The sequence below is a fragment of the Grampus griseus genome (assembly GCF_964374135.1).
Source record: "Grampus griseus genome assembly, chromosome: 18".
In the NCBI taxonomy this organism is placed as follows: domain Eukaryota; kingdom Metazoa; phylum Chordata; class Mammalia; order Artiodactyla; family Delphinidae; genus Grampus; species Grampus griseus.
The window spans coordinates 77,596,053-77,619,608 of record NC_139012.1 but is presented as its reverse complement, the minus strand read 5'-3'; the positions used below and the strand labels follow the sequence as shown (position 1 = coordinate 77,619,608).

Genomic DNA, 23,556 nt, shown 5'->3' with positions numbered 1-23,556 from the left:
AGAGTGCTAACCACGCCGTCAAAGCTACTGCACAGGGCTAGGACTGTCTAATGTTTGCATCTATCTTCAGAGGATGCTAATTTCATGGACTCCATTGATGGGAAGTTAAAATTCTTTACTGCACTTTATTTCTGGATTTATCAATGAGTAACGTGCCCTATGTTAGCATTCAAGAATGAGTGAAAATACCATATACTTTACTGATTATATTTTCTATGCTAAGCCCTTGGTTGGGGGATTCCTGGGGTGGCTGTTTCTTATGCTATTTTTCCTGGTTTCTCTCCCTCATTTCAGACTAGAATCCCCGACACGGAGTCTCAGCATGGACGCCCCGAAAGGCGTTCATATTCAAGCTGCTGCAGGGAAAATCGAGGCCCTTTCCCAGATGGACATCGTTCTTCACAGCAGTGATGGGACAGTGAGTCCAATAGATGGGGGCGGGGTGGGCCTCCCATTGCACAAGCCTCACGTCCCCTGAGCACGAATGACACGCTTGTCCGTTAAGGCATCGGCATAGTAAATTTATGGTAGTTTGTAAAGAAACGTCATGAAAGGCATAGCACAGAAAATGTGAAAGGAAGGAGAAGACAATTTAGCACTGAAAGAAGGGCCAAGAAAGGTTAAAATCATTCTGTGTTGGATCCAGACTGCTTTGTTTGGTATTTGTGCTGTCGAGTCTCTTGTTGTTGTCAGCTTTGAAAAAGTACTAGACTCTCAGAGCTTACAGAGAACATCAGTGCTGTCACTTCCTGGTGAGCCAACTGCCCTCAGTAGGGCTGTCACTAGGAGTTACCTGTGACAACCGTCATCTGTTACTGCCAGGGGTGCTCGCTCGCACCAAGTTCTGGGTAAGCGAAAATTAAATATGAAAAGTAAGAGCTACAGGAAGAAAAAACCCGGAACCTCAGGTCCAGAAATAAAACATCGCTGATACGAACTGTGGCTATAACGGGCAGCAGGGTACAGGCTCCCCACTATTGACCTTTCTAGTGCGAGACCAGTTTGCCAATTACTGTGTGAATTCAGGGACGTTAACAGGCCTCTCTGGGCCTACACCCTCAATGGTCAAGTACAGGAACTAGTATTTACATCAGAGTGTCGCAGGGTTATGAGACCCCAGTGCGGTAAGATAGCTTTGAAATGATACTAATTTAATAGTAAGAGGGAGGTGTTGTTAAGGCAGCCCCTGAGTACACAGGACCCTCGAGGGCAGCCCGCTGGTGGGAAACCAAAGTCATCAGGCGAAGCCCCTGCAGGTTGTAACTTACAAAGTTTTGATGCATGGAGCAGGTAAATGCAAAAGTGGAAGCCAGGAATTTTGGAATCTTTTTACTAAATCATAATGTCACTACGTACTGAAAGCGTGTTACCTTGAAAAAAATCTATAGTGATCTTAGTTTTGAAATAATATTACTTATTTTCATGAATTGGGTGTCGTTTTACAAGTAGCAGTCAGCCCGACCCGTACTTGGAGTTGATGCCCCTTCTTACTGGGAGCTAGTTCAAAGTGAAGAGATGTCTGGCCTCCCAGAAAATATTCTCCCAAAAAGGCAAATGAAGATGAACAACAAAGCAGTATATGGACCATCAGTGATCAGAGTTTGCTGGAAGGACAGGAAAAAAAAATAGCTAGAAAAAAATTAACCAATTAACCAGGAAAAAGGAGAGAGGAGAAGCCAGCAAGTTAGGGAAAAGCAAAGAACTGGGCAGAACCCAAAGCATTAGATAATAACCTGAATAGGTTCTGCTCTAAAAAAATAAGACCCACTTGACTTCCTCCTCTGACAGTGACCCAGACCCCAGGGCAAAGCCTGCCTATCACGCATGTGTACTGTCACCCACCGCTTCCATGAAGAGGTCAGCATCCCGAGAGGGGACGCAGACGCAAACGCCAGTTTATTAAGAGCTTGGAGTATACAGGATGAGAGCCACGTGAAACAAAGGAGGGGTCCGACCTTGTTGGTGACGAAGAATGTGGAACCTCCCCAAACAGGGTTTAATTCCTTCTGATAAGTGAGCGCCCTGGTCAGGCTTGTCTGCTCTGTGTGACCACACTTATTGCCTTAAGCTGTCAGATCACCAGATCTCAATAAATGGCCATTTGTTTGTATTTCAGTTCAACTAAACCTCGACAGGAACAAAAACATCCAGTGGCTTTCATCTTATTTTAGTCGTCTGTGTGTCTACTGCCTTCCTGCATTTCATAGAAGGCAGTAGAGTTTCAAATCGTATTTTAAAAGCTGGGGAAATGGTTGACAGCTATTAGGATGAATTTAATTGCCTCTCACAGGAAAATAAAATCAGGAGAAATTCCAACAATCACAGGTTAAAATGACTAAGATGAATCTACTTCTGTGGCTTGTATCAAATACTTTATCCTGATAGGGAGGAGAAGCTGAAGGTCAAAGTGGAACACAAGGTAAATGTGAATCAGGCAAAGATTGTATTATTTGGGTCAAATAATTCTGAAAGGTCTGCATAAAAGTGTCGCATCATACGTTTTTCTAGCTCGCCTAGCACAACGAGTAAAAGAAAAAAATGACTTCCTCCAGTTCCTAAGGACTATTTATCCCCTGCCTGGATGTAAACTAGAAATAGGCTTTTAAAGAATCAGGTTAATTGTAATACGATTTCAGTCAAGCCAGATGCCTACTTCATTTTCTCTGCAGAGGAAGAGCGAATTTGTTTGGAACGATTTGAGCATTTAATTTCGTGCTTGTTGCGTCCATTCCTCCTTGACCACTTCATCTCTCGTTCTCTCTCAAGCAGCTTGTGCTCGACGCTGAAACCATGTGTTTACCCAAGTTGGCTCAGGGGACTCAGGGTCCCGCAAGCAGCTTGCAGGGACTCTACGAAATCTGTGCGTGTCCAGATGGGAAGCTTTACCTGTCTGTGGCCGGCGTGGGTACCACATGCCACGAGAACAGTCACATCTGCCTCTAAACCAGGGGCGTCTTCCACGGAGCTACCTGCCTCGTTTCGGTGGGCTTCGGAGTGCTGACCTCAAGCCTTCACACCTGGAGCAACTCGACAAAGTAAAGCTGAGTTGGCACATGGGAAGGAAGTAGGACCTGCTTTCGAAAGGAGCTCAGAAAGAAAAATGTACCAGTGCAAGTGTTCCCGTGAAACTCCATGATCTCAAAGTGGCAGCTGGACCTTAGACACAAAAGTCAAAGGACTATCAGGAGAATGTGTTGATTCCACTAGACTGATTCATTTCCATCAGAACCATTGTGACTTTCCCTTTCTTGTACGCGTCGATCTACAGTGAAATATTGAACTGCTGTGTGGAATATCAGCTGTGGGTATCTGACTCCCCATGAGAGTAGCTGTGGTCCTGCTGAGGTGCCGCGAGAGTTCCATGAGGTTTTCCTCTGTAAAACCTGTAAGTGCTCTCTTCATTTTAATGCAACGTGTGTCAGGTTTCACAAGAAAATCTTCAAGTTTTGAAGGGACGTTAAGGCTGATTTGATTTTCAATATGTAGTCAGAGGAATAAATTATACAAAACCATGCTTTCTTTATATAGTCAATGAGCGATGAAAATCAACCTACATTTTTCACAGACTTCACAGTTTGTCTTACTTTCTTTAATCCTCATAACTCTTTGGGGTAGGTACTACTTTTCCCCCAGTTACTGGTGATAAAAAAGGTTCAGATGAGACAAGTCACAAGGTCACACAGTATCTGTTAAAATTAAACTAAACTGTGACCCTGCATTTCCACATCGGTTTTCACTTCAGACAACTTTGACCTGTGTCTCATTTCATCCGCGGCACCAGTCTACCTGATACCTGCGCAGATGGGCTGGTGCTCGCTTGACAAGTGGAGAAACTAAAGTCCAAAGGGGTTTGTCATCCACCATAATCGCACCACGGGTAGGCAGGGGCTCCCAGGTACCCAGCAGGCATGCTTACCTGACGGGACAGGTGAGGGACCAGGTGGGACCTCACGGAGTCAGCCTCTTACACTCACCGTCGGCTGTGTGATGTGTGTTTGCATCCGGTGGGCACACTGAACCCAGGAGCTGACGGGACGGGTGAGGGACCAGGTGGGCCCTCACGGAGTCAGCCTCTCACACTCGCCGTCGGCTGTGTGATGTGTGTTTGCATCCGGTGGGCACACTGAACCCATGAGCTGACGGGACGGGTGAGGGACCAGGTGGGCCCTCACGGAGTCAGCCTCTCACACTCGCCGTCGGCTGTGTGGTGTGTGTTTGCATCCGGGGGGCACACTGAACCCGTGAGCTGACGGGACGGGTGAGGGACCAGGTGGGCCCTCACGGAGTCAGCCTCTCACACTCACCGTCGGCTGTGTGGTGTGTATTTGCATCCGGGGGGCACACTGAACCCAGGAGCTGACGGGACGGGTGAGGGACCAGGTGGGCCCTCACGGAGTCAGCCTCTCACACTCGCCGTCGGCTGTGTGATGTGTGTTTGCATCCGGTGGGCACACTGAACCCAGGAGCACGTTGGTTTTGTAGAGGCCACTCACTCACTCTGTAAAATGCCCTTTGGCACACAGAGCCATGGGTGTCGGTTTTGGTTTGTGGTTTACCAGTTGTTAGCATTAGAATCCCCACATGGCACAAGACGTGGTGGGACCAACAGCACTGCAACTTTGGGGGGTTTTGTAATTTATTTATTTATTATTTATTTTTGGCTGCGCTGGGTCTTCGTTGCAGTGCGTGGGCTTTCTCTAGTTGCAGCGAGCGGGGGCTACTCTTCATTGTGGTGCGCCGGCTTCTCATTGCAGTGGCTTCTCTTGTTGCGGAGCACGGGCTCTAGGCGTGTGGGCTTCAGTAGTTGTGGCTCACAGGCTCAGTAGTTGTGACTCACGGGCCCCAGAGCGCAGGCTCAGTAGTTGTGGCGCACGGGCTTAGTTGCTCCACGGCATGTGGGATCTTCCTGGACCAGGGCTCGAACCCATGTCCCCTGCATTGGCAGGGGGATTCTTAACCACTGCACCACCAGGGAAGCCCAGCACTGCAACTTTCTAATTAAAGGACTTATAACTATAAACACAACTTCAGTTTCACTTTCCACAGTCTCAGAACTGAGAGAAAAGTGAGTATTTCCAGTGCTGTTTTGACAAGGTGTTAACAGTGCAGCCCACTTCTGACAACTCCGAGACTTTTAAATTACTAGTGTCATAAACACTTGAGATTACAAAACAAAAGTACAGTGTTTCCTAAGCAGTTCAGGGCAAACTCAACTCTGAATATAATGCTCCTAGTTTCTGGGGGCGGGGGGAGGGCTTTAGATTATAAATTGGTATTCGCCTTTTCCATTTAGTTGAGTCCTGATTTTTAAAATTAATGTCTGCTTTCTTGCTCTAACATTCCTATTGTCATAGGAAATAATGTCACCGTTTTTGTGTCATATGTACTTTCCTGTACCATGTCTGTGCAGAAGAAAAATGTCTTCCAGCCCAGTTGATGTGGATGGAACACAGGATCACCATGGAACTTTGCTAAACTAGTTTGGTTCTCATAGAACGTGTGTACATGTCAAAAAAAATGACGCCGATGATACAGTGAGGTCGAGAAGAACAATCAAAGAGAAAGTGTGGGGAATAGAACCTTTTAAACAAAAGGTGTAAATCAGATCTTTTTGCTCCTCTGCTATAATGGAATCATCCCTAAAGTTGTTTCTAGCTTCATTCTACAGAGTGATCAGGAATTTCTCCTTGCTTAGAATAAGAACTTTTAGATGGGCTGTATTCTAAGATGTGTTACATAAACCTGTCTTCTTAAGTACATTATACAGTGTAACTTAAATTTCCATTAAAGGTGCAAGGCCATGCTTATGAATGTACCCAATGAGGCATACACACGATAGCCCTACACCCTAAGTGCTTACCGACCGTCCAGTGCTCATAATTTTAGTGACCTCGCAAAACAGCCCTTGTTTCTTTTCCAATTTCCGAACCGACTGAGAAGCAGACACAAGTGAAAAAGATGAAGATCAAAATATCAGCTTTAATAGTAAAGTTGGATTTGCAGCAAAATGGACTTGCTAAGACCTTTCAGCAGAACAACCCCGAACCTCTCCCACCCCTGCAGGCTCCAACTCCGCAGCCCCTACACGAGTTCAGGTCCCCCTGCCCTCCCGGGCACCCCCAGGTCAGTCTCCACTCATGCGCGGACAGGGAAGCAGGGTGGGAGCTCCCACGAGGCTGGGTCGATTTGTATTGGTTCTCGTCCCCTCCCTTCCCTGATCCAACACGCCTCTTCTCCCTTGGCTTTAGCTGGCTTCTCCGTATTGTAAATGCCACTGCAAATTGGCTGTGGTTTAATAACCGAACAAACTTTGGGTCACGTATAAACAAGCGGGTGGAACGAGCGGGTCTAAGGGCACCGAGGACAAAAGGTGGATTCTGAGCTAACAGTCAGTGCGGCTTCACCTTTTGTCCTGGGCTTTGTATCCAGAATAAATGAGGGCACTTCCCGGGCCACTTAGCAGCTACAGGAGAAACAAGCCCAAATTTTAAACACAGCTCTTATTTTTCAGTAAAATGTACCTCGCGTTGGCTTTGGTATCCAAGTCTTCCCCAGTCTCGCCCACACCTGACAGCACGGGGGGCCCGGGACCGGCTTCCAGACCGATGAAGGAGTGATGACACTTTAGGCCAAACTTGTCAAAACAAGATAAATGGAGAAGAAGCGTCAGAAGCCAGAGTTTTAGGAAATTCCACCTGCCGACTGCAGCTCCTGCCTGTGGGGTGCGCGCCCTGCAGGTCGCGGACCTGCCGGCCCCCGCGATGGCAAGTCAGCTCCTGGAAGGACATCTCTTCCCAGGTCTGTGTCCGTGTGTCTTCTGCTGGTTCTGTCTCTGGTAGAAGCCGGAGTCATACATGACTCATTAAAATCTCATCTAACTGCTGTTTTCTACTAGCTTTTATCCTTGAGGTCTGCAAAATATTGGAAGGACAGAAGATGTCAGCTGGCGCTAATGAAAGACAACCCCACCAGTCCCCAAAGCAGACCTGTTCTCTTTATTTGACTGAACGCTATTTGAACATTTTCCCATCATTCTCAGGCTCGTCACTGGTCTCCCCCCGGAGGCTGTGGAGCATTCCGCCCTTCCGCTCACGGGGAAGCGCAGAACCCGCTCCCGAGTGCAGAAGGCCTGTTCCAACCCCTTTCTCAGGAGCAGCTACGCACACACCGGCTGGCAGTTTCCACCTTCTTTTTAATAAAAAAACAAAATAGGGGAGCCTAATACAAAAAAATAGTTCAGGTCCAAAATTCCTTACCCTGAATTTCAAAATCTAAAAAGTTCCAAAAAATGAAAACTTTCCAAATACATCTACTGCAAACTATGGGTGGCAAAACCTGACCTAAATTTAGATGAGGCTACTTCTCACGTCTGTGTAGTTTACTGTGGGTGGGTATTCATGGTCTCACTGCAGAAATACTAATGTGTTTGATTAAAGGGAGCTGCCCAACTCTGATGGAAAAGCCTCATTAAACCCAGTTTATATGCACTGGTATTAATGTTCTAAAATCCAAATTCTGAAAAACATTTGGATGCAAGGGTTTCATATAAGGGACTGTGGACCTGTATTTTTTCTTTTAAAGGAAGTCTAGAAAAAAACACAAAACTCCACCTAGATCATACCACAAAAGCCAGACAGGGTGTTCTGTGTACATTTTAATATCCAAAAGCAATGAAACATATTCCAAGTGTCGAATCTGAGTTTTAAAGTAGCAAGAACTTAAGATTAAGTCCCAGGCAGCTGGAGACCCAGCGTTCGGGTCGCCCTGGAACAGAGAATTCCAAGCCTGGTCTGCCAGATTTAGAAGCCTTGTGCCTGAGGTGTAAAGATGAACATGTCCTACCTGTTAGCGCTCAAGTGTGAATTGGCCCCAGGCACACAGCCCTCCCCTGAGGTAAGGTCGGTATCAATCCAGCCTCTACCTAGAGAGGAACCATATTTAACGTATTTCCAAATACATATGTATACCACATATGTCAACTAATTTTATTCCCTAGAAAGGCAAAATAAAATCAACTCTTAACAAAATCAGTGAGCACCTAATAAACCTAGTATATGTCAAGTACTTTATATTCAATCATAAGAAAATGAACCTATTAAAATTCCACTATAAAATATATAGGAAAGTTCTATCCTAATATTTCCAATAAACACACAAATACACACAGGTCAGAACTTCATATAGGAAGATATTAAGTTTGATTTTCAAGGAACTGTTTCTCAGGAAATACCAGCTACAATGATTTCATATGTACATTTGCTTTATTAAAATTGTGGCACTTAATATAATAGCAGAAATGATCACATGGCTTCACATCCAGAAGCAATACGATAGTGGAGGCACAAACATTCCTTATTACCAATAAAAGTAAAAAAGTTTTAATATGTTCCATAAGCCCTTAATTGCATAAAATATTATATTTAGCATCATTTACAGCCAGCACACTTATAGAAACTAATTATCATCACCTTTCTTTTACATTCTGCAAAAGAAGTATGTTCGTAGGACATTCAAACATGATAAAAATTAAATGCCAGTTCTGAATCGTTCATGGGGAAAACACAAGCTGATAATTCCTATTTTATAACTTATTAGATATTGTCACATGATTTTACAATTTTTTAATGCCTTCAAAGTGAAATCCAAAAAACTCCACTAAGTGCCATGTTGAAGGACAAAAAATGTTTACTGCAGCACCTTTAGACAACGAAAGGTCACATCCTGTTCAGCCACACTATATAAATTATGACGTTCGTGGAAAATATGTACAAACAAACATAAAGCAAATGTTCTAACAGGTGACAGATGTCGCTTTGGCAGGCGGTTCTTGGAAGCAGTATTCACATCCAGAGGCCAAAACGGCCACCACTGGGGTCTCCCACGTGCTACCTTCACGAACCAGGAAGCCTGTAAACCCAGGGCGGGAGGACATCCAGAACAAGGATGTAAAGTGTACTCAGTGCGTCCCAGCAGTACCGTCTGCAGAGTCTCAATCAAGTAATATTCAGGAGTAAAGTACTGTACCATGTTATACATGTACTGAGGGTCCAATAGGTAAAATTGCAAAAAATTCATGATCGGATCCAGCTGATAAGAAAATAACACACCCAAGAGGATCCACGTAAAGAGATAATAAGCTCCGAAGACTTAATTCCCCTTATTTGTTTAAACCAATGATATGTCCAGTGTTTCATTAGCTCCTACATGGAAGACATAAAACTAACTTCACCCTAACCAGAGACAGAGAGACTCTTATCTAACAAACTGCTGAGCTTTGGTTGTATAAAGTGCAGTCCAACAAGCCGCCACCGCAGCCGGCCAGCTGCCTCCAGCAATTCCACAGTTCACCACCAGCCTCAAAATAGTTCTTAGATCCAGTTAACGTCTTCTGTTGAAATTCATGTTAATAACAACTCCAAAATTCTCCCCAAACAGTCTGCAGTGTGCTTCGCAATTCCTAAACAACTGGCAAGGAAGCTTACGGACAGCAATTCATACTTGTGCTACAACACATTCGAGACCTAGCTCTGCTTCTTCTTTAAATGCGTTCACACTTTTTGTTGTATAAAATTTTCAAGTTTTATGATGATACAGGCAGTACATTCCATCACTCTCATGGCAACCTCAGAAGTGAACCTGTCATTCGGGATCTGTGGGAAAGGCAGCAGATCGGGGTACCTTGTTTTTAAACTGTCTACACCGTAAGCTTCCAAGGTGTGGACGTCATTCGTCAGGCCTTCCAGATGCTCACTGTATTCCTCTATTTTCTGCGCGAGTGCAGTCGGCTTCACGTCTTTGTCGGACTTGCCCCGCACAGCATAGTCGGCGGCGATCAGAGCCAGCTTGGTAGAGAGGAAACATTTGAAGCACACCCATTCGTTGGCGTTTTTGTGGAGGTCATTCCTGGCGGCTGAGAAATTGGCTCTGGCTTGTCGTAGCCACCTGCGTGCTTCGACTGGGTTACCGACTGACTTGAAGGTGGGGGGAACAAAGAACCTCGGAGAGTAAGTCTGTCCGGCTGAAGGTGGGCATTTTTCCTTATTTTGTTGTTGCCTTTCAGATTTATGGCTCGTTGCTTCTTGATTCCATGAAGTGTAAAATCTCTGAAATGAGTACTTCTCTGACTGAAATCGGGATGCTGAGGTTGAAAACGTTCGCCTCGAGGCTCTGTCTGCATTTTGATCTAGAAAAGCCTGTTTCTCTAATCTGTTAATTTCATTCTGCAGATGTTTAAAAACTTCATTAGCAATGTCATGATTCTCTGGGTTTTTGTCAGGGTGCCATTTCAAATACAACCGCCTAATAATCTTTTTTCTTTCAGATTCTGGAAGCTTCCAAGCTTGCTCCACCACTGATGTCACTTCTTTTAAAATTTCTGGTAAAGAATTCACCATAAGCTTCTTGGGGGAATGATGCTTCGAAGATGAGGTCTTGTGGCTCTCCCTACCAAAGAAAAGAGGAGGGATACTTCGTAGACCAGGGGCCAGGAACTCTGTAGGGCTGGTGGGTGTGGAAGGGGCACTGTCTCTGCTCTGAGAGCTTTCCTCTGGCCTTGAAAACTTATACAGATCAAGAGAGCTAACTATTTTATATTCACTATAACCAATATCAATCTGATATATCTTTCCTAGAAAACTAGAGTTGTCAGCATCTTCTCTTTCAACTTCCTGTACGATAATGGCGTATGTATATGTCGGCTGGTACGACCCATAGATCTCCCCACCTTCAGCATCAACGAGGTACCCGACGTATTCCCCGGGATAAAAGACATTCATTGGGTCCATGAGCAGAGTGTAATGAATCTCAGCAGGTATCGGAGTGCCGGGCATTGGAAGTTCAAGTTTCGATGGTTCTGAAGAGTCGTATTTCACTCCTAAACTGTCGAGTTTCTCACTGATCCTGTAAATATCATTGCATCCTAGCATAGCAATTAGATATGAAGTGTCGGAAATCAAATTGTCGGTCGCTGATTTAAGCGTCATTGCCAGGGCTAACAGGAAGTTAATGTCTTTACTGTCTGAATGCTGTATGTAGAGCAGGATGACTGCATTCCCAAACCTCTTCAGGAAAGCAAAAGTTTCACTTCTGCTCTGAGGAATAGGATTGAAACCTTTAACTCTTAATGTTGTCTGAAGCTTCTCGAAACAGGACACTTTCAAGCCTTCTCTTAGAGCTTTGCAGAGTCGCACGGCTTTCTCCTCGTTGGCCAGAAAAGCGTTATCGTTTTCATGCTTCATGATTCTGATCAGGCCTGTGATGAACTGTTCAGAGGACAGGAGTAACTGCAGCCTGCCCTGAAGAGAGCACAGCGCTCCAAACTGGCAGACCCTGGGAGTCTCCTCATCCAACTGCTCCTCGAGGATGCTGCTCAGCAGACGTGGTCTGAGTTTCTGAGGAAAGAGCATAGTCAGCTTCGTGTGGAACCCGTGGTCTTTCCCCAGGTAGCACTGGCTGAGATCCACCAGCATCTGCACACCGATATTGCCCTGGATCCTGCTCTTGTAATGCGGGGCGTCATCAAACACCAGGATGTTGGACTTCACCAGCCTCCCATCCTGGCTTGGCAGGTAGAGTGCAAGGTCCCGGATGTTCTCGAGATCGCCCCGCACCTTCACCGAGTCATTCTGTAGACTCTTGAACAAGCCAGAAACGACTCTCTTAACGGTGCGCATTTCATTCGGATCTAACTGTTTTCCTTCAGAATTTTTGAATATGCGGCTCAGCACTTCAACATACTGCTTGGTTGAAATGATATCTTCAGTGCCTAAGTGTTTGAACAGCTGGTGAAAGGTGCCCAGTTCTAAAGGCAGCTTGTACAGATACGGTTTAAAATCAGACTCGTACTCAAGATTGATCACCACCTCCTCCGGCTTCAGAAGCTTCCAGCCATCTTCCACCATCACAAAAGCAACGCCCCGCAGCTGAAAACGGAACTCCCTTTTCTCTGCGCTGAGAAACTCGTATATGCTCCTTAAGACCTTTGCTCTAGTCTTGACCATGTCTTCATCCAGAGTTGTGATGTTGCATATGTTCCTGCAGTTATTGATGACCTTATCCAGAGGGGGGTCCAGGTTCACATTCAGCATACTTAAAACCTGCTCCAGCTGTTCTTGTGGACCAAGGTCACTCCCTTCTTGTTCTTTGATGCTCAAGGGGGTGGCTTTCTCTGGAAGAATAGGGCATGACGTCCATAACAGCTGGAGCACGTCGCACTGCTTGAATTTTGGATTCACCTGTGCTCCGTTGAACTTTATAAGAGGAAGCGTTCCGTTTACCTCTTGATACTGAGGATGAAATCGAATGAATTCGGCAGGGGCCCGCTCGGGACATAAGAATGGTATTAAAGACAGTTCTTTCAAAAAATTTCCAGATAACAAATCCATTCGTTCTTGGAATATATGGTGGAGAAGGATATCGACTGTATTTTGCAGTGTTTCTTTAGACCAGTTTTCTGTATTAGCCCTCACACTGATCTCCTTAGCAAACTGTAACAACTGCTGCTGAGAAAGGATGTGTTTTAGTCCGATATTTCTTAAGAATTCTACCCAGGATGTCATAAATGCAACTTGATTTTTGGGTTTTATAAGTTGTTCCAATTTTTTAAAGAAGTCCTTAGGAATAAACAATTTTTCGGGAAGCATAACTTCAAAAACTCTCACAGTTCTATCATAGAAATGTTTGGCTTGCTTTAGTCGACTGTTAGTGTCATGGATTATCAATAAACTTTCCAGTTTTTCGAAAAGTTGTTCCTTGATCTCTGACAAGTCTTCAATACTTGAGAGTCTATTCTTAAGATAGATCAAATGCTCTAATTTTGCATCATAAGAGAGATTTTCGATTTTTGGTAAGAGGTGTTTCAAATAGACCTCAAGATCATCTACAGGCACACAACCTAGCACCTCATATAGTTCTTTTAAGTGTATTTTTTCTTCAAGAAATGCAGAGGACGATGATTGTGTCCATTTTTCCACTTCAGCGGAAGGAATACTTTTTGTAAGCACATAGCATGTTCCAAATTTCGCAATGCTCATATAGCGACCGCTGATGGATTTGTAGCATGGGAGTGACTTTAAAATTTTTACGTCATCTTGGGACATCAAGTGATTCAAATTGCAGTTGAAATACATCAAAAGTGCTTCAAAGTCACTTTCCACTAATTTTTCAGTTCTAAAAGTTGAGGTTTGGACCATATAATGCACAGCCTTCAAAATGCTTGTGGGGCTCTCTATGTTTGCTGTGTAACATGACAGCAGAGGAACAAATGCACTGTCTTTGGAGCAGATTTTGTTCAAAGCAAGCTGAATACAGCCAGCTTTCATGAGAGCATGAAAAACCTTATCACTCTGGCCATTTGGAAAGACTGCAATGTGCATGAGACTTAGAGGAAGCAGAACATCACCTTCGGGAACTACAAGCTGATTGGCTGACACAGTAAACTTTGTTCCAGGGAGCAATGCCCAGTCTTTTAGGGTGTCAACAACAGTGTCAAAGGTTGCTTTTGTCTCTTCTTGATCCTCTTTCACATTTACGGATTCGCTGATAAAATGCCATGCACTCTTAAGCCAAGACTCACTTGTAAAACTGTCTTTCCACTTTGTGCAACTTTTGGTCTTATATTCACGGGGCAACACAGAGGATAACAAGTCAGCAAAGCTGGAAATGTCAAACACTTTTGCAACTTTACAGTTCAGTAGAATATTACTGTACTTCAGGTACAATGTATTCATGAACAAGTCTTTGCGGGATGGAATCAGTTCATGGTATGTTGTTAGAAACTTGGGTCGTTTTGCATCAAAAGTTTGCAAAACACTGTCTAATGTAATGAGAAGGGGCAGTCCCTCCACTTCAATCCCGTTTTCTTCTGCATCCTTAAAACAGTAATCAACTAAGAGTTTTAAACTGTGAAAAAGTTTCAGGTTAGTCTGCTGGAGACGACAAGGCAGCTTCCCAATATGGCAGTTAGTATCGGGAGAGGAAAACGTCATTAAAAAAGATCGCACGTCAGCAGGGGTGACATAACTAACAGGAATATCGGCGTCTATCAGACAGTGGTACAGATTAGCAGTTTCATCACAGTTATAAACCAAGTTGAAGCCAATTTCCAAAAGCAGGTGTTTCAGCCTATAGACATTTTCTGCCACTGTTTTGCGTGTGGTGATGTTATAGTCTGCATTTTTAAGGTGGTGTAATTCATCCTGCAGCAAATTGTCAAAAAATGGTCTGGTTTTATTTGAAGTCGACATATTAATCCAGGTGATTATAACTGCAGAGTGCAGGTCGGAGCCATCAATGTTCGGAGCCCGCACAACGGGTAAAAGGCGCTTCATGTCCTCGTGGATGCAGCTGTAAAGTGCTTTCACCAGACAGTATAAATCTGGCTGTAGATCAAGCCTGTTGACTGGGAAGAATGACAAAAACTTCTTTAAGGTGTCCTTTACAACATGAATAGGCGTGTTCTGTAAGACCGATAACGTCGGGTCAGAACCAGGGAAATAGCGCTTTTTTAACTGGATTAATAACTCGACGTACGCGGGAGCGATCAGGGCCGTCATTAAGCTGTTGTTCCAGTCACTCCGAACACCCACCCCATTGTCATCCCGCCACAGGTTCCTCCTGGCTGAATCGAGAGCAAAGTGGCCATTCACATGAAACGGTAACCCCGTCTCTAAAGAGAGGGGCAGAAAGCAGAAGGCCCTGTGGGGCTTTTTGTAGTTGTGGGTGATGCAGGCAGCTACTCCACCACGTGGGAAGAGAGTGATATCTTGGTTCTTGTGAGCTGATATAACACTCTTAGATACTTTCTCCATACTTGAAAAACCTGATCTATTACAAATTAGCCAGGTGGTAAGGTTTCCCTCAGAGTCCTCCGTATCCATAGTGTAGGTGATCTGCTGAACTGGTATGTCCTTGAGCGGCCTCTTTTTAGTGACACTGTCAATCACAAATGCATGAAACTGCTTCCTTTTCAGCCTGTCTCCATCGGTGATGTTGCCCTTCACAGAATACAGCACGTTTAGGGCTCCCGTAGCTTTATCTATTTCACAAATAGAAATTTTTTCCATGTGATTAAGAAACATTAAAAGTTCAGCCCCATCTGACCGCAGTTTGTCCAAAAGATTCTGGACCATTCTGTCTGATGATGGAACTGAAGAAATTTCTGAAACTTTTGCCATTTCTGCATTACGAAGAGGAAATCGAAACATTGTGCAATTATCCAGTTTAAAGTGGGTTCCCAGATAAAGATCCAGAACATCTGAGAACTGTGTCCTAAAATCTGCATCCAAATCTCTAAACATGCGTCCAGGACTAACAGATGTGGCTCCTGGTGCGTATCTGGCATGAGGATCAAAAATACACAGGATGTCATTGCCGGAAATAAAAGAAGGGCAGTCTGTAATGTGATACACAGAATTGAATCCTATTCCGTATTGTCCAGTTTTACACGGATTTCCTTCCTTGGTGCCTTTCCCGAGGTTCTGAATCCCTCTGACATCGTCTTCTGTGAAAGGCTGGTTGTTGTACACACACAGTGCTGGCCCCTGCAAGGGGGCCCACTTGTCGTCAAATATCCTATCAACTGGATGCTGTCGAGGGTCAAACACAAAACAGATTTCTGTAGCCTTTGCATCATCAGCATTCTGAAGAAGTTCTTTCAGCATTTCCTTTTCTGAAGGATAGGCATTAAGGATACTCTTAATTCTGCTGGTCAGTTTTTCCTTCTGTCCAAATTCAGTGCCCAGTGTTGTAAAGCAGATGTTGGACGCATACCTTTCTAAGGCTTTATGCCGCTTTGGTACTGCTCCTAGTTTCACAGCCACTTCCCTCGGTATATCTGCATGACAGTATTTTACAGTGCTATCCTTTACTTTTATCCAGGGACAATCATTGTAGCATAAAGATTTTGCAGGGAGAAGCTTAAGATTAGTATCTGGCAATAATATATGGCCATAATTTTTCTCACAAAATTCTTGTTTCTTTTCTCTAACGAGACTCCATATTCCTTCACTGATTATTCGCCGGCAAAGCTGAAAATTCTCTTCTGTTATTTGTTTTGTTTCTTTTTCTTGAGCAATAGATTCCAAAACAAGGGCAAAATCTTCAACAGTAAAAGACTGCCTCACACCCACACTTTCAAAAAGTTCACGGAAACTATTTTTATATTTATTAGGCAACTGATAAAGGTATGGGGCTGCTTCAAAATTCAAATGAAAAGCAATTTTTTCTGAGTCAACATATGCACTCTCAACTAGAATGAAGCTAAACGTTTTTAACTTTTCAATAATTGATATCTTAGTGATGTCACTTTGCATCATTGCTTCATGAAGGTATTTGTAGCAAGCATTGGTGATGTTCTCCTGGTACAATGTGATTCCATCATCAACTGATTTTGCAACTTCTCTCAATTGGTTTATGACCAGGTCAACTGTGGGCTTCCGCAGTAACCCCAAAAACTCTTTAACAGCCAGTGGCACTGAACCGCAGCCTCTGAAGGAATGTGAATTTTCGTTTAGAACTGGCTGCAAAAGACAAACTATATCCTGATGCTCAGCTGTATAAAGGTCGGTTGCTGCAAACATGGTTTCAGGCTTAAAACTGTTACCTTTCCAGTCCAAAGAAAAACCTGCTGGTTTTGTGAGAAACGGGAGGAAGGGGATTGTTTGATATTTTGCAGCAAAGTCCTTTGCTCTAGGATCCCTTATTTTTAGTTTTTCATCAATAAGACTTAACAGGATGCTACTTCTTAGGCAAGCGGCACCGTGATCACTTTTATTAATTTCAGCTACTGACTCGGCACGTTCTAGCATGTCATCCCATAAAATATCATCTTTTGCCATACCTAACTGGACGAGTTTAATCAGAATAATAGGATTTAGGTAGTCCTGAGTAGAGCCGTAAGGAAATCGTCCGTCTTTAGTATCAAATAACTTTGCAACCCGTCCTTCAGGGTGGATTAATCTTGATGGTAAAACCAGAGGATGCCCCTCCAGCGAGCAAGGGATACATGGAGTAACACGAAGAATTCCTGAGAACTCATCAACTTTCTCATTCAGAACAAAATTCATTAAAGGATCTCTGAGTTCTGCTTCAATTTCTTGAATATTTGGAAAAAACACTTCTGAAAAAAACTGCTTCTCTGAAAATGTATTTTCAAGCAGTATCTGTTTGCAGCCAGCTTCTTCAAATCCTAATTTTACTGAAGAAGGAAGTTCAACAGCACAGAGGTTTTTCGACCCAGTCTTCTTGAGGTATTTCAAAAATATCTTGAAGGCTGCTGGACCAACATCTCTTCTCTTAAGTATACAGTCATCTAGAAATCTCACATTCTTCATGGAAACCCATGTGGATCCATCAGAGAAGACTCTTGTCAATTCCTTCCCTTTCCCGTGAGCTATATCTTCATAAAACCCTTGACAAATTACAGAGAAGTCATCATGAACCAGATCAGGGTCAGGCCACACTGCATGGTAAGTATAGTCCATCAGCTCCCCACTCATGGCCAGGTCACGCAGGATGCTGAGTGCCTCTAGGTAAGCTTTCACAACCACGTGTCTCATGAAGGTGGTGTTCCAGCGTCCTTTTGTATCTGTCTTCCAGATCTCTTTCCTGTTTGAAGTAACAGCAAAGCACCCGTTGATGTGAACTGGCAATCCTGTTTTGATTCGTAGGGGCAAATAGCAGAACACCTCCCCAGCCTGTGGTCTCACAGCCCACTTCCCGTCCTGGATCTCAGCCAGAAAAACTCCCACAGCCCCACAAGGAACCACTCCCAGCCTTCTCCCGCTCTCACTCAGGGAAAACTTGAGAGCCTCTCCTGTATCCATGCAGGTACATATAAGCCACACAGTACACTCCATTGTTTTTTGTGGTAACTCATCCGATGGCTTTTTGGATTGGCCGGACTTAGCCATTTCAAAGAGAGCAGCTGGGTCATCATCTGGACCTCTAAAAAGTGGCGACTGTAAATCAGCAATCCTTCTGAACACGTGGTGAAATTCCTCCACTGTGATCTGAAGGATGCAAGCGGACTTGGGTGCATCAGCGGGGAGCTTCTTGTTACTGCTGTCGCAAGTCTTCATGAGCTTAGCAGCTTCTTTTAAAACACTGATGACAGGTGCAATCAATGCTTTGGAAGAGCACAATTTTTTTTTAATTATGATTGTATCTTGAGCTAAGCTGGGATTGGTTTCCTCAATTTTCAAGTACTTCAGATACATTGAGGTTACACTCTGAGTGAAAATGATAAGCCTGTGTCCACAGAGACTGAATTCATCCACAAGAGAGTAAATATCTGCTGTGTTGTAGCAGGTACTGCTAACTTCACTCACTTTGGCTTCCTGCTGAGTTCTAAAGGACAGTCGGAACAGAGTCCCACTATAGCTGTAAGGTGCTTCCACGGTCAGAGGTAACTGACAGCCAAATACGTCTATGAATGGTTTGAACTGATTAGGAAATTTCCTAAGTCTTTTCTGCTGTTTACTCCAATTAATTTTGATCCCGGGATTAGATCTGTCTTTAATGTGTTTACTGATGTGGTTTATGTTGGGATCAAACATTATCATGAATTCTCGACTCATGATGATGGGAATGTCGGTGATGTGGTACACGGAATTAAACCCAAGACCAAATTTCCCAACTTTGTCAACTTCTGCCCTCTTTAAAGATTCCCCTAGCCTTGTTATGTTCACAAAGTCCGAATCTGAGAATTGAGAGTTGTTGAACGACCACAGAGCCGGCCCATGACACGCTGCCATCCCCGGGTCCAGGAGATTCTCTCGAATGTCCATGTTTCTTCTCATGTCAATCATGAAGCTGCATTCTGTTGCATTTGCGTCGTCAGCATTTTGAAGAAGTTCTTTAAAGATATCTGACACTGAAGGGTATTCTTCCAGAATATTTTTAATTCTTACAGTCAGTGGTTCTCTTTGTCCTGACTGCTCAAAGCCCATGTTTTCGGGGTTGATCAGTCTTGTACTGAGGCATGGGACTTTCAGCCACTCTGCAGTTTTCATGGGTATGTCCTCATGCACCAAAATGATTGGTTCCACGGAATCTTCCAGTAAGTCATTCAGGTCATCAACTTTGATGTCACAGTAACAGCATTCATGAATTGGCTTCATGATAAGCTTGGAAGGATCTCTGCTATGATGTATAGGAACTGGTGTGTTGAGGCTTGCTGGAATCTGATTGCTATAAAGCCATCGGATGATATTCAACATCAGATGAAGATTCTGTTTGCTTTCTTGGTCACTGAGGTCTTGGCCGCTTTTGAGGTACACCTTCTGAATGACCATGGAAATGTGATCTGGTGTCAGCTCCTCTACTGAACCGCAGGCCTTGAACAGCTGATGGAACTTTGCCATGGTCTTAGGCACACTGTGCAAATAAGGCTGAAGGTCAAGATCATAAAACGGTTTTATCACAGCTTGGGCGAGAGGACAGAACTTTTTGCCAGTCCAAACCCATGGAAATTTTAAGGCTCTAAAAGCATCCTTCCCTTCATTTAAATGATCATGCATGAATCCATAAATTTCGAGCAAAATGTGCTGGAACTGATAGTAGTCTTCATCACTAAAGGTGTTCGAAGTATACCAATCGACAACAATTTTAAAGTGCTTTAAGACAGCATTGATATCAGGTTTTGTGAAGATACCCAAAGCTTCTTCCAAGTTCACGTGGACACTCTCAACAAGAGGAAGTGATGAGCCGACCAGAATGGCATGGGCCGCGTCGCACATGTCCGCGGGGGCACAGAGATCCCAGAGATCCCCTTTCCAGACTAAGGATCCTGGGTAGTTTGGAGGCCTTTGCTTGCAAGCTGGAGCCCATTTTATTTTCTTCAGGGCCATCTTCCCTTCAGGTGATTGCAGCAGGGCGTGGTTCTTATTTAAGACCAGTAAGAGCGTTCTGGCTTTCTTCAGGAGCATTTCCTGATTTGGACAAGAGCTGGCCTGTAGAGCTTCAATTTTTTTAGCCACTTGCACAACATCTTTCTCTTTGAGACTGGCTTCGTTTTTTAAACCAATCTGTCTTAAAGAGTGAAGAATATCTGGTGAGGTAAAAGCTGAGGGTGGGAAACAAGTTTCCTCTTCATCATAGAAGAGGTCCTTTAACACTTCCACATCAGGGTCAAAGAGCTCACTGGCCGACACCAGCCGCTCCTGTGAGATCTGAATGAATTTTAATGGCATTAGCCAATCAAGCACATTTGGATTCTCATTTTTAAGAGAGGATAGATTCTCGAGGACCCACAGCATAAGGTGTGTCATCTCCTCGTGTGAATAAAATGCATTTTCGATGTCTTTTAAGATAAGCTTTAGGCAGCTGGTGGTCTTTACCTTCTCCACCTTGAGCAGGTTTGCCAGGCGGATGGTGGCCTCGTCACTGCTGTCCACGACTGAGATGGAGAGCCGCAGGCCAGCCGGGAGCCTGGATGTGTGGTGCAGGACCCTGCAGCCCTTCAGCTTGGTGTAGGAGGAGATCCCCTGACTGGATGAATAGTTAATGCGCTTGAATATTGTCAGTTCCTGAATTACTCTTTTCTCCTTTTCACTGCTATCAGTTAAGTTAGCTAAGAACTTCCTTAGGGCATCTTTGTGCGTTGGAAGGAGCGACGCAACCTGGTTGCACAGCTTCTGCAGAGGCATCTTCTCCATCATCTGCAGAACAGCACTTGGGGATGGCGAATGAATGTATTTTTTAATAAGTGGATGTTGTATGGAGGCATCTAATTGCTTAAGGACAATCCCTCCAAGTTTTTGTACAACGTCAGCTAAAAATTCTGGGAGCTGTGCTTCAGATTCATCATCTAAAATGACTAATGAGGGGATCCTGAGTCTGATGAGTTCCACACACGTCTGACCTTCTTCTAGTGCGGTTCTAGGGATTAGTGGCATCTCATCAAATAAAGTCAAATCCTCCGGAAAATGTATGTAGAGATTCTTCCACACCATTTTAAGCCACGAAATAGACGGGTGCTTTCTGTCTTCATCACGTGGATACCACTGAACAATCAACTCCCTGCCAGGCCAGAAGGTGTTCACTACTTCTTTGATAAGACGTGCAAAACGTTCTGGGTTTAGAAGCTGTAGCTGGGTACACGGTCTTCCTGTGAAGCACATAAAGAAATGTTATGAATACATACAATTCTACTGTAACGTATTTAACTTTCTATTCTCACAGATTAGACAGATTAAATAGTACTAGAAAGTCATTTTGAGAGTTTTAAGTACACTGTGAAAACGCAAAAATAGGGCATAACTGGGCTGATCACACGTAAATCCGTATTTATAATAGCTTGTGGGAGTGATAGTTCTCTCTGGAGAAAGTGCTCATTTTAAATAAATATCTAAAATGCATTTAGATGTGTTTTAAAAATTATCCTATAACGCCCTGCAAATAGAATCAACATGGAAAATAATTTTTAGTGGTGATTTGTTCACAAATAAAAGCACCAAAGAAAAGTTTAAATAAATACCCTTTTATTTAAGGGTAAGTAATTTATAAGGAGGCCCGGTTTCCAGGAGCCGGGTGGCCACAGGATAAAGCAAGGCCCAAGTGAGCGCACGGGGGCTAGCACCCTGTCCCAGCTGACCAAGGCTGCCAGGAGCTGAGGCCGCCAGGACACTGGAGTTTCCTCTCCACCAGTTTCCTCTCCACCACAGCCTCTCTGGGACTGGAAGTCTCTCATCTGGAGAAAGGATGAGGCTGAGGTTCTAGCTCTAAGACTGCTCTGTGCATGTGTCGGGGTACGGAGCACAGTCACAACCCTCCGAGGCAGCGCTTACTTGGTACTTAGCACAAAGTAAAGTGTGTTCTTCTGGGATCTGGGCTTTGCAGAAGTGCTTCAGGGACAAGCAACAGGGGAAGCGGGCCCTGCTGTGAAGGCAGGGTTACCCCCAACAAGGCAGCTCCACTCCCAGATGTTTTATAAACTAGGAGACTAATAAGGTTTTCTCTGGGGAAAAAAAGATTTTTGCTGACTTTTAATCAGTGGTCTAGAAAATAACATTTTATTTCTAAGTGCATGTTGTGTTTCAGAGTATTTTATCTGCAATACCAGAAGTAATAAAATTTTAAAATAACACTAGGTACCTATAGGTATGTTATTTGCCCATATAGAGAAATAAAAAGCATCTCAAATTCAATCTTATGGAAAACTAATATTCCATTTTCTCCCTAGGTACACGTAATTTCTAGACTCTTAAAAGACTAATTTTGGCAAGTTATAAAAGGGGGCACACCTCAAGCCCCTTGAAATTTTTCTGTATCAGCATTTGTTAACCAAGGAAGGACACCCTTGTTCCACAGACTCACACATCAGGAAGATGACCTTACTTTCTACCAAGAAAATTATCTTTCATGTTACAATAAGACATTTAAAATTACTGCCATAGAAGTTTAAGCAAGGGCATACTTTTGCAACTTTTGAAGACATCAATACCCACATTCTGATTATTATCAGTTTCTACATTGTGTGACTTAGGGTAAGTCAAGTAGTAATATTTAAGAAGTCATAAAATCTTGTCAATAGTCTGACTAGCATAGCCTTCTCGGTCTGTGAGTCCCATTAAGATATAATTGTTTTAATTAATTTGTTTAATATTCTAAAAAATGCTTACTGAATTGCATTAACTATAATAGAATTTCCAAATCACAAGTAAGGCAAGGATACAATACCAAAGATACAAAAAAGGGTTAGAAATTAAAAATCAGAACACTCAACAAAAAAATCAAATATGCACCACACTGTGTCCTACGTTAGTAATTGGCACATGACATGCATTTTGTAGATAATCCTATCCAATATCCTTGCGTGAACTTTGGAACTTATAAAACATGCCTACCTTCAGGAAAGTTATCTAATATCAGTGTATAAATAAAATGCCAATAAAACCCGCACACCACACGTAACATGCGATTAACACCAGTCATGCTCAAATGAAAAAACAGCAGGGAAAACAAAGGAGAGAGAAAACGTAGTAGGACACAATTCTAAGCACAAAAGTCAATTCAATCTGAAGTCCCGATTTCTGTTTATTTCGTATTTAAGCCTTTAGCTTTTACCCTAAAATATAAATGTTAACACAGAAAGAAGTCTCCCTGCCCTGGATTAGAAAGCCACTGAAATTGTAAAGCATCTCCAACAGTATCAGTAAAATAATTTCACAGTGTTTTAATAAATGACCTGTGTTTCTGTGGCCTAGCCTTTAAAATCATCAGCACTGTCAAAAGAGGTTAAGTAGTACTGTTAGGTGTCCCTGGAGACAGAAAGTGCTTATCTAAACTCTCAACAGATGTGTCTGTTTAGAAATATCTCTTCTCAAGGTAGTTTGTGCTTTCCTATAGATCGGTTCAAGATAATCACATCGACATGCTGAATCACTATTCAAGGACTGCACTACGTTTTTTGTTTATTTATGTGTTTATGTTCAGTCCTAACTTTGAGAAAGGTTTTCATCATGAATGGAAATAGGATATTACAGTCTACTTCAAAATAAGGTGAGGGGCCAATTAAATGGTATGCCATCAGTCAGGCAGACCTTCAAAGGAAAAGGA

General features: G+C 43.5%; 2 protein-coding genes across 3 annotated transcripts in view; one reads left to right on the top strand and one right to left on the bottom strand.

Annotated features, from left to right (window-relative positions):
* SGCG (sarcoglycan gamma) overlaps positions 1-3,851 on the top strand; it is a 32,308-nt gene extending 28,457 nt beyond the window's left edge. Inside the window, exons 7-8 of the mRNA XM_082675461.1 lie at positions 295-418; positions 2,770-3,851. Of these exons, the coding sequence (XP_082531587.1) occupies positions 295-418; positions 2,770-2,943 (298 nt within the window). The 3' untranslated portion in view covers positions 2,944-3,851. The remainder of the gene's footprint in view (positions 1-294; positions 419-2,769) is intronic.
* A 1,988-nt stretch (positions 3,852-5,839) lies between these two features.
* The window catches only part of SACS (sacsin molecular chaperone), a 34,512-nt gene continuing 16,795 nt past the window's right edge, over positions 5,840-23,556 (bottom strand). The window contains exons 6-7 of one of the 2 annotated variants that reach the window (XR_014298047.1): positions 7,843-21,106; positions 5,840-6,911 (exon numbers count right to left, since the gene is read on the bottom strand). Coding sequence is in view for 1 of the 2 variants with exons in the window: in XM_082675460.1 (XP_082531586.1) it covers positions 9,549-21,106 (11,558 nt within the window). In the remaining variant the exon portion in view is untranslated. Of the gene's footprint in view, positions 21,107-23,556 lie in introns of both variants that reach the window. The other variant, XM_082675460.1, reaches the window with a different exon arrangement.